Source organism: Aythya fuligula, chromosome 12, assembly GCF_009819795.1.
Source record: "Aythya fuligula isolate bAytFul2 chromosome 12, bAytFul2.pri, whole genome shotgun sequence".
Taxonomy (NCBI): Eukaryota; Metazoa; Chordata; class Aves; order Anseriformes; family Anatidae; genus Aythya; species Aythya fuligula.
In genome coordinates this window covers 11,734,075-11,746,695 of record NC_045570.1, presented here as the reverse complement: position 1 = coordinate 11,746,695, position 12,621 = coordinate 11,734,075, and the positions used below count along the sequence as shown (strand labels likewise).

The window sequence follows — 12,621 nt, the reverse complement described above, 5'->3', positions numbered from 1 at the left end:
CCAGGTTATGCTTACAAGGTTGCTTATTACTATTTGTGGAAAATTAATTAATAAATCCAATGGACAAGACCCATTTCCCTGTGCTGCATGGCTCCCACCGTGGACCAGCACTGCTGATGTATCGTGGTTCTGGAGAGGGTCAAAGAGAAGAAATGTTTTGATTTTGGACCTGATTGTTTCAACCTGATTGGTTGTTTCATTAGTGATTATTGAATATAATATGGTAGAGCACTTAGTTATGAAGATCTCACTAGATTATTTCTTCAGTAAACTGAGTTATTTCCAGAGGCCATGCAGATCTTCTGTTCTATTTGTGATTTCACCTGTCTTTCTGGGATTTCTGTGTTTAGCCAGCCTCAGTCTCCATGTGTTGAATCGCCAGCAGAGGCTCTGCCCTCCCTTCCACTTCCCCCTTTTATTTTGGGTTAATTTCAATGCATCTATTTCACACAAGCTGCCTGCTGCTGACTTGAGTACTTGAATCTATTGATGTAGAGGAGCTCATTGATTTGCGGGTATTGTGAGTGCCATGAATCAATGGCCCTGAGCTGGTTTTAGAAGCTGCAGAGAATTCTAACATTTGTTCTGTTTCTTCTTTGTAGGTATCTGTATAAAATGTGGAAAAGGTGTGTATGGAGCGAGCCAGGCTTGCCAAGCAATGGGTAACCTCTATCATACCAACTGCTTCACGTGCTGCTCTTGTGGTAAGTCAGACTTAATGTAGCCTTATTAAGTGGCTTCCTTTTGTAATACGTACTCCTGTAGCAACCAGTGTGCAAGGTGAGACCTCATCTTGCTTGTTTCCTGGGGCAAAATTCCCATGCAGGAGTCCGGTTTCAAGAGTTGTTTTTTATTTACCATCTGTAAGTGTTCAATTTTTTTTTTCTTAAGTGACAGGCCAAAAAAGTAGTATTTGGTTGTTTTAAGGGCTGCATTTACAAAACGGCTTCAACCTGGCTTTTATAAGCACTACATACTTTAAATCACTTGTTTATGAAACTGTAATGCATACTTATTACTTTTACAGAAAAACAGTAAAATTTGTGCAGCCAAACCTATTTTCCCTCACTTTCTATTTGCAAATTCAGCTCCAGTCAATCACGTATTTGTAACTTCTGTGTGTATATAGTGCTCAAAAATTGTTTTCTTATGTTTGAAAGTGATAGAAACAAATAGAAATGGTGAGTTGAAACCCCTTGAGCTATTACAATGTTTTGATTTTTCAGAGGAAAGCTGTGCGGGTAAATCACTGTTTCCATGCTACTCTCAGAGCCTTTTCAGGTTCCTTTTTTCATTTGAATGTAAGAGTGATGCACTCTGTGATTTGAGGAAGTCATGGCTGTGCCAGGGAAAACAGGGCTTGGAAAATACAGGACAGCACTTTCAGAAGTGTTTCCTTTTAGTTGGGTGGCATTAAAGTGAAGTTGGAAACTTCCTCAGTGTCTTGTTTGAAAGTGCCAAGTGTGCTCGGATTCCCCACCAAGTTCAAGAGATCTCTGAGAATGCATTTTTGGAGTCAGGTAGCTTTCCTTGATACGGCCACACATTTACTTAGGTTGATAATATCTGCCTGGATATTGAAGACCTTGTTGTGATAAATATACGTTGCAAAAGATTTACCATGAGCAGAATGTGCCGAGTGTGAATTGTTTATAAAAAGGATTAATTAAGGATTAGAAAAAGAGTAAAAGATTATTGGCATAGAACTAAGTAAGTTTATAATGAAAAGAACCATTGTGAAGTTCACTTCTGAAAGGAGAAGTCTTGTCTTTTCTCCTGAGATATGTACAGATAAGTAAATATTTGTTTAAAGAAACCTACAACCTGAACGTAGAGTTCAGTGACCTTTATAAATCGCTCTGGACCATTACCAGGTTCTAGAATAAACTTGTCTCAAAGCTTCAGGGATCACTCATGACTTTGTTCAAGCCTGACACTGAATGAGTAGCTATTTTGTTGGCTCCCAGAGTAAACGAAGTGCTTCAGCATCCTGCTTAGCAGAGGATTACAAAATATGATATCGGATAATATCTATCCACTCATCGCCAACATTAACCTAGCCTAATTGCATGGGTGAATTCCAGCTTCCTCTGTGGGGCAGACTCTCTTTAAAAGTAGTCAGGATGTGTGTTTGTTGCCACAGGGGCCTGTACACAAGTGTCACACTCCTCCCCAGAAGAATAGGTAAGGGCTGGGGAATGTATTTTAACAGCAAAACACAATCCCAACTTAATTATCCAAAAGTACAATGAGCTTCTGTGACCATCCTGGTGAGGTGTGTGTGGCCAGTGTACATCTAACAGAGGGCGACTTGAGACATGCCCTTTTGGAGCGTAGCTCTGCCTCACCCCACCGTGCTGGTGGAGTTCTGTGATTCACACCACTTTCTGTGAGTCAGACACATGCATGCATGAGGAAACAGCGCTCCAGGTTGTCTCTGGGCTTCTCGCTGTGGTGGTCATGGGCTGGAGAGCACAGCTATCATCTGCCAGGAGGTTTTGCAAGCAAGAAGCGCTTGGGTTTCCTTCTGTCTGCAAGCTTTAATACGATCCTGGTGAAAGGGGAACGTGTGGGGCCTTTCTTATGTTAAGTACTGGAAGGTATCTAAGCTGTTAATATGGCAGCAGCAGGTGAAATACTTGATCAAAACTTATGGTCAACTGAGTCAAAAGCAGAGTTTTTCCTTTCAACTCAGCTCCTAAATAGCTCAAAGTGAGCACAGCCAGGATGGGGATGTTGCAGTAACTTCTGGGACAGTGCAGGTGGTAGATCCAGACCTTGGGAGTGAGGCATGCAGGTCACATTTGTGGGAGCTGCATCCTGGAATGTGCTGCTGAGAAGGCTTTACTGGACATCTTGTATGAGCAACTGAATGCGAACTTCTCACAGTACTGGAGTTTATGAACGAGGGGTTCATTTTACCTCGAATGTGAGACCCAGCTGAGGGTTCTGTGCTCTAGTTTTGATGCTGGATTTCAGAAAGATGAGGAAAAACTGGACAGGATCTGATAGCAGGAGTTATGTGGGTGATAAAAGCCTGGAGAAAAGATAATCATGAGGGCCCAGTGTATTTTGAGTATCAGAAATAATAAAGGGGGAGGAACTTGGCTAGAGCTTGTAATCAGCTTTTACCAGGAAACAGCATTAGAAAGTGGTTTCATGCATACTAGAGGCAAATGCAAGACAGACTTCTTCTGGAAGCTGAAACCACACAATTCAAATAGGGAATCAAAGAGACATTTTATATAAGGAGGATGATTAATTGCTGGAACAAAACAGCAAGATAAGTGACAGATTGTGTGTTCTTCGGTGCTTTCAAATTAAGACCAAATGTCCCATTGGAAAGTGTCTCAAGTTGAGCCAAACTTTTTGATTCAACACACAGGTAACTGAGTGATAATTGATAATTAATGACCTTTGTTAGGCAGGAAGTCGCATCCCATGGACTAATGTTCCTCCTGGCCATTACGGTCTATGCCTTTGACAGGAGAGTAGAGGAGCATATTAGTGGCTGCCTAATGCTGTTTCCATGCAGGTTCCTATTTATACTTGGAAATCTGAGATAAAGATTACAAGCTTGCCTTTTTTTTTCCAGTTTTTCCTAAATAAGAAGAGTGATCCAAACTAACCTACAGCAGGTACCTTTGAGGATAACAGATCTAGAAAGTAAGTCAGTAACCAAAGAAGAAAAAATCCATACCTGAAGACATTTGATTTCGATAAAAGCCCGCTATTTAACCAACAACAATTAAGTGTGTTTTGCACTCCTGGGAAAAGCTGTGGTTTGGAGACCACTCAGACTGAAATGTGATGATGAGTAGGAGAGCCTCCAAGGTTCAGTGCTCAGCGGTGAGTGTTTTCAGCTCAGCAAGACAAGTGCTGTTAGGCAGATAAATGGGAAGAGACGGTCAGAACAAAACTCTGGCAGTCAGACTCCTTCCTTAGGTATCTCTTTAACTTTGGTTTCACTGCTAAAGACGATCTGCCAGGGTACTGTGGTTGAAAAGGGCAGTGCATGGCAGAGTGGGCCATGCTGGGCCTTCCAAGGGGAGCACAGTGCTTTCCCCAGTGCTGCCCCTGTGGATGCCTGTCAATGTGTCACACAATTCCTGGAGAGAATGGGATCATTTGCTGGGACCAAATAGTTACATGCAGATCACTATCCTCAGCCTCTTACAGAAAACAACTGAAGTTTTTTAGGATGCTTTTTAAATGTAGGTTCAAATCTTCTTTTAGCTTTAATGCCAGAGAAAGTTCTTTTTAGGCCTTGATTCAGCAAAACGCTTAAACATGCTTGAATAAGTTAGATTATTCAAATGTAAGCATGCTTTGCTGAATCTTAAATAACAGAGATGGATTTAGGCAACAGTGTAGATTGTCCCTTCCGTTAAGTGTAAAATTTTACTTTTGGCAGGACTTCAGTTGCAAATTCTACTTATGGTAGACAAGCTGAAAAATGTCTGAAAAGCTCATCATCTAATTCTTCTTGGTAGTATTTCAGAGCATGGCAGGGTTTCCTGAAGGATAATTGCAATAATGCCAGGTCACCTGTGCCCTCAGTGAGGGTGGTTGGTTGGAGGAATTGATAGGATCTGTTTGATGCTTGTTACAGAAAATAACTTACCAGGCACCTCTAGGGTTCAGGGGGCGCAACAATGCTCAAATCATAGTGCCATCCACAGCATCTTTTCAGGCTGGATATTTTAATCTAGTGGCAATGATTGTAGAAACTGCAGTAAGATAAGCCTCTATGATGAGGAGGTACCAGTTTGATATTTGTTACTTTCAGGTGGTACTTGCAGAGCTAAGGGCTTGATGTCTCAGGCTCTAAAAGCTGAGATGTATTTTACTGTGAAAAGCAGGGACACGTTCTGTTCTTGAAGGCAAATGTTTGAGCATGCCATTCGTCTTTAATTTGCACTTTTGCCACTGGTTTTAAGGCACAGGAAATCACTGCAAGATCAATCAGAAGCCTAAAGCAAACTGTATAATCCCGAAGGTATGCAGCTCATTTCTTACCTAGTAGGTATTGATTGGACTGGAGAACACATGGGGGTTTTTTGCAGCAGTTTCATTTTAAGGGACAGCTCGTGAAGGTATCACAGTTCAGCTGATTACCGACAGTGCTGCTACTGCATCAGCATTAGCCTTTGTCCAGACTCCCCCAAATTCATTGCTACAAGCTCTAAGAGAAGGATTACAGTGAAGGTTGACAGCACGCTCATTTTAAAAGGTCCAAGTGGGACGACTGTAGCAGTAGGTACTGTTGCCCTGAAGGTATAAAGCACAGTTGTGAATTAGCCCATGCCCTCCAGCTGGTGTAGAAGGGGAATCAGTTGTGGCTGTAGATGCAACCTTTCTTTACACTTGTATTACATCTCGGAGACAACAGCTGCCTTCTTGCTGAGGCCACTGATTGCTACTGTATGTAAATGTGTATTAATAGAAGGTTGATTGTGTCCCTGCTTGTACTGAGAAGCTCCTTGTGACACTGCAAATGTTCTTTTGTGTATTTGCTGCCCCTGGTTGACCCTTTGTTTGCTTTTGGCGGTGGTAAGGCACAGAACATCTTAAGGTAGCTGAGTTTTTAAAAACAAAACACACATGCAAAAAACTACCAACACAAACTGAACAAAAATAAAACAGCAAACTTCCCAGTGGAAGGTTTGTTTTGGTTTTCAATTCATATTTGTCCTGTCCCTCACAGCATATTTATAAGTCTAGTGTGAGTCACAGCATCCAGACTGCACTATTGCCAATACTTGATTTGGAATTTTAAATCAGATCTCTGTGAATGCAATGTTCATGTAGAATAAAACAATTTAGCGTCAAATCTGATCTCTGTACTGTATGTCCACTGATGTTAGGGTTGGCTGTTAGTGGTACAAATTTGTGTTGGCTTTTAACTCTTCAGTGCCTTGTGGCCAAATCTCAGGTGAGTGAGCTGTAGCTTCAGTATCTGTTCATCTGCCTGCCGCTGTTCCATGCAGCTCTTTTGAGCGGTGAGAAAAAACACTGAGGATGTGTAAGGCAGAGGAGCTAATGAATATTGCTTCAAGGGGTACATTGCTGTGCAGTGAAAGTCTACTGGGAAGCTCATGTCCTCGCACACTTCTCTCTGCAGTTTTCTAACCACATGCTGTCAGGCCAGAGCAGACTGGAATTTTGGGATTTTTGGTCTGTAATCCTGCCAGAGCCATTGGCTAATACCTGGTGCTTAGGGGAAGACAAGCTGGCGGGTGATTCAGTGCTGTGCATGTGGGAACATTCCTCCCCGACCCCCGTGGCCTGGAGCGTGAGAGCTGGATGCCCTGAACTTGCATAACTGCAATTGTTACTCATCCCCGACTCAGACCCCGTGTTCGGATTGGATTTACGGCCACCTGAATGTTTGGTGATTTCCAAGCCATAACTGGAGCTGGCAGGAGCTCCTGATGCTCTGTGTGTGAGGCGGTTATTTTGAGGAATGATTCACTGAGAAAGCTAAATGCTTTGGAGAGGTGTGAGTTCAGTTAAGAAAAAGGGTTTGTGAAACACTGGTCTTTCAGGGGCTGCGTATGCTGCTACAACAGCAGTTTGTGTAGCTGTGTAACAGACAACTCGCAGCGTTGCTCCAGGAGTGCAGAACTCTGCCTGAGTCATTCTGCCTCTTTGGGATAAGTTACAGCCTGCACATAGCCCCGTGCTTTCAGTTCTAACACCTATCAAGATGGATAGTGAGAAGTTATTTCAGGTATGTCTGTAGCTGCAGTCCCAGACATACCCATTAATGCAAAACTCACCAAAAGGGAGGTACTCACTTTTTTTTTTTTTTTTTTTTTAAAAAAAAAAAAAAGGGCAGTCAGGTCATAGAGATGACAGTTGGCTTCAGACATTTGGGTTTACTTTGCGCAAGACTCTGAACCATGAATGAGTCTTAGCAAAGGAATGTAATCTTGGTTCCTGGTAGTTAACAGTCAGGCTTGGACACCAGCCCCTGTAAGAGCCCGAGTACCTTTGGGTACTGAATGGCAGGAAAATATTTCCTTTATCTTACCCTTGTTAATCTGATAGTTCTCCAGGCTTCAGAGACATGAGAAGGGATGGGGAGTGGGTTATCAGGTGTGTGAGATGGAACTGGCGGAGGAAACTCTCCTCTGTGTAGAATGTAATTAGCTGTGGGCATAGGCTTTTTGTGGCGTTTTCCTTTTTTTCTTTCAAGTTGTAGTTCACAGCGTTGCCTATTGCTTTGTGCCTCAGCTATGCCTTGGTCTGACACAGCGCTGATGGAAGTGCTTGCCTTCAGATAGATAGACCAGTCCCTTGACTGTGTCCCTTCTACAGATGATAGGTGCTCTGTCATGAAAGGTTTTCCTTCCTGTGGCTGCTTGAAATCAAGTTAGTTCAAATGTAAGTTAGGACCTGTTTTTTAAGGGCAACTCATCTGATCAGTCTAGTGCTGGGCCCTTGCTTTCAGGGGGACACCTCAGATGCTCGAAGAGAAACGTGTATAGTTCCCTTCACACAGTATTGCTCTCCTGAGTAGCTAGCCAACAGAGAGATGGGAAACGTTTCAGTCCTCCGTTTCTGATTATAAGAGGGCATGCGATGAATAGTTGGTGGCTGGTTTGTCTGTCTCCTTGTTTCCTTGAAAGGTATTAATTGCATTCTGCTATTAATTATTCTAGCATTAAATCCGTGGCATTTGATGGTTTTTTTAATTGGTGGGGGTTGCCTGGCAACTGATAGTGGAAACTTTTCTCTGCATTGCTTGACTGACCATAGATGTATTCCTCCCAAAATATTTTTGTATTAATAATGTGGAACCAATCACAGACAGTGCCTGTGATCCTTTCGGGGTTTGGAAAATATGTAAAATACAAAAAATATATGCTAAGAAGGCTTCTGCCTCTGTTTCTTATTTGTAAGAGCTATGGTAAATACTAGAGGGAATCTAATCACTTATGTAATTTTGTTTGGAATGCCACCTATTGTTTCGCATAACAAGATTTGCAAAAATTACCCTGTTTCCTTATCAACATCTATTATCTGCAGCTCTTGATTGTCTTAGAAGCCCAGATCGCTGCTGTTTTTTCCATCTTTCCATTCTGCTCTTTCTTGCCTTTCCCTCTGCCCATTTAAAATGTTTTCTTGGAAAACATCTCAATTTCTCCAAGAGAGCAGATTCCCTTGTGCTGCTGGGTTCATCTCTCAAAGGAGAAGAAATCCAGATAATCCAGAACAGAGCACAGGGAAATCACTGACATTATCAACAGATGTTTCTGCTTCCTATTTCCAGGTTCTGAAACTTCTGAGTATTACTTACAACTGAAGGGAAAAACAGGGAGGAAAAAAGTAGAAAAAGAAAGCAAATCAAAGGAGATGAGGGGTTTGCTTCATCTAATTTTGTTGATCTAGGTTTTTGCTATAGGTTATGTGTTTTGTAAAATACATAGTGAATCCCTTAGTATTCAGAGCAGTCACTTATCTGAAAGCCAGAGCCTGCTGAAACAATTTCTAATTTAATATCATCATCGCTCCTTAAACAATAAATGAACCCTACGTCCACATGTACCAGTTAATCAGTTTTGTCCTTCGTCACCTCAGCACTCAGTCAGTTCTTCCTCCCACTACTGATAGTTTCTTTCCGGTGCCTCTCCCAGTAAATGTGTGCCTCATGTGCAAACCTGTTTGTGTACACAAACCCGTCCACGTTCATGTGGTTGGTCTCCACTCTACATGTGTGTCCCTTGCATGTTCTCCTCTTATTTGGCTCAATCTCTCGTTCCTCTGTCCCTGTCCTTTGGATGCATGGAGCTCGCTATTCGTGCTCTGGGCTGACTGGAGGTGTGCTTCGTGGGTTGACGTTAACTGATCCTTTTCCTGGTGTCTTGGAAGAATGAGACTTCAGTTTTTCTCACGTGCCCTTTCTGTGAGGGGGAAGCCAGCTTTCTGTCTCCCTTGATTAGTTCTTCCTTCGCTCTGCCTATATTTGCTCTGGCATGTGCCTACCCTACAACTGAAGAATTCAGACTTTATTATTTCTGTGTGGGCATCTTTTGTTCTTCATTTCAAATGAACATAATAAATTTCTTTACTAAAGACCTTCATTTAACTGCTTGTCAGTACCTCTTTATCCAGAAAATTGTCAGCTTCCCCCTCGTCCTTGGCACTGTTTGAAATTTCACTGTACCCCGATGACTTTCCACTTTGCCTAGCGTTGTGTGTATTTTATGCTTTTCCTGGATCCCTGTGTTCCCAGAGTCTAAAGACTCCAGACTGCTGGCAGCCCATCGTATCCCTTACCAAGGAGGCAAGAGTATGATCGCTTTGCAGCCATGGATGCTTCACTACGTCCTACTACATCCTCCCTCACCAACACAGCTTCTCTTCCAAGCTGCCCCTGTACTAAGTCAACCAGATCATATTCTGTTCTTAGTCATGTTGCCTGTTTTCTGTCTCCAGTCTTGGACTTCTTGCTGTCCTTTCTGGTGATACTCCACACTGTGGTGGCAGGATGTCCGGCCACATGCATACTGCTCACGTCTGCCTTGCACGTCCTGCCAAAATAGGGCAGGATTTGTTAGTGAAATGTTTCATGAAGCTCTTGACAACAGAGGCAGTGCAAAGTGGAAATGTTTTAGCTGCTGCTGTTGTCCTTGTCCCCATGTGCTCTCCAACAAAGGACTGTGTGTGTTCCTCGTCCATGTCTCCTATCCGGGCTAGGTTACCAACTCATCCTTAGGCGCTTTTGTTTGTCCCTTCATTCAAGGGAGACACAGCTGTATGGCCCCAAACGTCATTGGTGTTTAACAGCAGAAAGCAGTCAGAACTTTATCTTACGAAATAGTTTTACAGATTGAAGGTTTTCACTGCTGCTTTTCACCTTGAAAAATGCTTCTACTACTTGCAAGTCCAGGATTGATGCTTCCCAGAATCTTGCTATGTACAAAACAAAATAAAAGGGTTTGTTGGTGTAGTTTGTCTTCACATTTATGAAATAAACACCAGCAGACCCAGCGTTTCTGTCCCTGGACAAAGGACAGGGAAGACTCCAGCATTCTGTCTTTCAAGCTTCCTTCTGGCAGTGGACGTGAGCAAAAGACAGAGGCATTTTAGCCAAAAGCATTAACATGTTGGTCACAAAGGAGTAAATCCACCCTGTGAATTGGAGGATGGGGTTTTGCTCCACTCTGCCACAGCCTTGTTGTCATCTCGGGCAGATCACTTAACCTGTCTGACCTTTTCTATGTGGCTAATTATTTCTGCCTATCTCACAAGAGTGATACTGGGCTGCTTTCATTAATATTTTGAAGAGAATTGGAGATCCTGAGTTGGAAGTACCAGTTCAGTGACAAGTTATGTAAATTCTGAAATAATTATATCACAAATAGATGCATTTGTGGGAGGAACCACTTGCAATATCTGGCATCCAGACTATACAGCTGTTGCAGCATGCTACTGAAAATAATTACTTTCTCAAATAATGCATATTTACAATTTGTGAAAGAATATTTTGAGGATTACATGTCATTAAATATGTGGACTAATGCAAGATTTAAAAAAGAATATTTTCCGAGCGCTGTTCCCCAGAGCCCTGAGTGTATGGGTTCCCATTCCCCTGTCCAAGCCTGACGTTGTGTTTTTAATTTAAGTATCCAAGGAATGCTGTTTCCAGTATGCAGAGGACTCTGAATCGGATGTGAGACACAAATGCACCAGAGAAGCTTATCAGAGAAACGGGCTTGGCACAAAGCCTACATAAACAACCATAAATTTTTTCTCATTTAACTGACGGGACTCGGGAGGATTGGCCGATTATAGCTGCAGTGGGCTGTCCTTGGGCACCAAGGAAAGTGCTTCGGTGACCCCTGGTATTTGACATGAGCCAAATGTTTTGCTTGCTTATAAATTTACGGTTATAAAACAACCAGCTTGGTTCTGGTAAATTGACTTCTATAGGTCACTTTCCAGAGTTATTTATCAGTGGTGGATGTCGCCTCCCTTCCTTAGACTTCTCAAGAAACTTCAGCTCAGTTATAACCCAGGTAGGGTTTCCTCTCTGCTTCTCTCTCTCCAAACACAGAGCAGGAGGAAAAACTTGGTATATTTGATCTTACCCAGAAAGCTTTTTTTCCCATTCCAATAAATATCTCATTTCCTGAAAATCCTACCTTTGAGCAGAACTTCTACTGGGACTTTTTAGATTTATCATCATTCATGGCCAAATCCAGTTTCAGTTACTGTCGAAGTGCCCTTGTGGGCAGCAGCATTAGCTCCCAGCTGAGCATCGGGAGCCTTCTCCACTCACACTGATGGTGCTCCCTAGGTGAGCCTGTTCTTGTGTAAAAAGCAAGTAATCTTAATTATGAATGCAATGCCAGAAATAGTAAGGACTTAATTTATGGTTTTAATGAGAAACTCCTGTTTTACTGGAGTGAAGCTTCTCTGTGGGTGCCCTGTGTTGAACTGGCACAAAAGGAAGAAATCTCCATGCTTGCAAACTCAGTCCCCCAGCACTGAATTAGGTGCACTAACTCCTTTCTAAAAACAAACCTGAAGCAGAACCCCACCACGGCCTCCCTCATGGCCAACGGCCAGTCTGCACTCAGTGCTCCTCCATTTATAGGATTATTGACTCCATTTGGCAGCTCGCAGGGCCGGTATCTGATTGAGCACAGCCAGTGCGCTTTGGCAGCCAGCAGACAAGGCGATACGCTGCGCTATCAGTGAGCTGCTGCGGGTGAAGCAGTCTGGCTGGGGCCAGCACCTCCTAATAAATGCTCTGTGCGAGTACCTGAGGACCTGGACCTCTTCTTCCCATGGCTGTTTAGTACTCAGGGAACAGGTCTGTGGCCCTGGGCCAGAGTAATTGCTCCCGTTGTTTGGGGCTGTGGAGGCTCAGGTGCTTCAGTGTTTTGCCCATGACATTGCTGTTCTTGACAGCCCTCCGAGCTGAAATGGCAAAGGCTGCTCCCACCTCTCTGTGCCACGTCCCACAGAGCAGAGTAACAGGTGAAGGTGTAGCTCAGCACGTTTGCATTTAAATTTTAATTTGTGTGATGGAACTAAAGAGATGTGGAAGCCTACCAGCGGTAGTAAGCATTGTTTGTGCTTGTAAAGGAATTTCTGCTGAGCGGTTTTGCAGGTACTCCTGCTGCCTCGTGCAGTCTGGGAGGAGCTGGAGAGGAGGGTGTAGGAGAGGCTGCTGATGGAGTCACGGCCTCTGAGATGCGTTCAAACCCCACGGTAAGCTTGGTTGGTTGTGAGGTTACTGGGGCCTTGTGAAATCATGTCCAGAGTCTCCTGAGAGCGCTCACTGCCTCATGGCATTAGCAGCAGGCTCGTGAGAACAAGTTTCATGTCTCACAAATGTTCTCTTCCCTCTGCCTGTTCATTGCATGAAGTGACGGTGGTGTGGAGGCATCTGAGCTGGGAAGGGCTCGCCCTGCTGCCTCGTGCACCATCCTGCTGCTTTGTCTGCACAAGCTCCCTTTATTGATGCACCAAAAAAAAAGTGAATTCCTTCCCCAGGGCCCCAGCCAACCGCATCCTTACCTGCTCGAATTGCTGCTTCCCCCATGACTCACCTGGCTGGTCCCTAGCCCTGCCCTCCCCTGCGTCTTCTTCCATCCCTCGCCT

The 12,621-nt window shown here is 43.5% G+C and overlaps 1 protein-coding gene across 1 annotated transcript in view; it reads left to right on the top strand.

The window, feature by feature from the left end:
• The window catches only part of WTIP (WT1 interacting protein), a 78,017-nt gene that overhangs the window by 25,423 nt on the left and 39,973 nt on the right, over nt 1–12,621 (top strand). Inside the window, exon 2 of the mRNA XM_032195661.1 lies at nt 603–704. Coding sequence (XP_032051552.1) covers nt 603–704 — 102 coding nt within the window. The remainder of the gene's footprint in view (nt 1–602; nt 705–12,621) is intronic.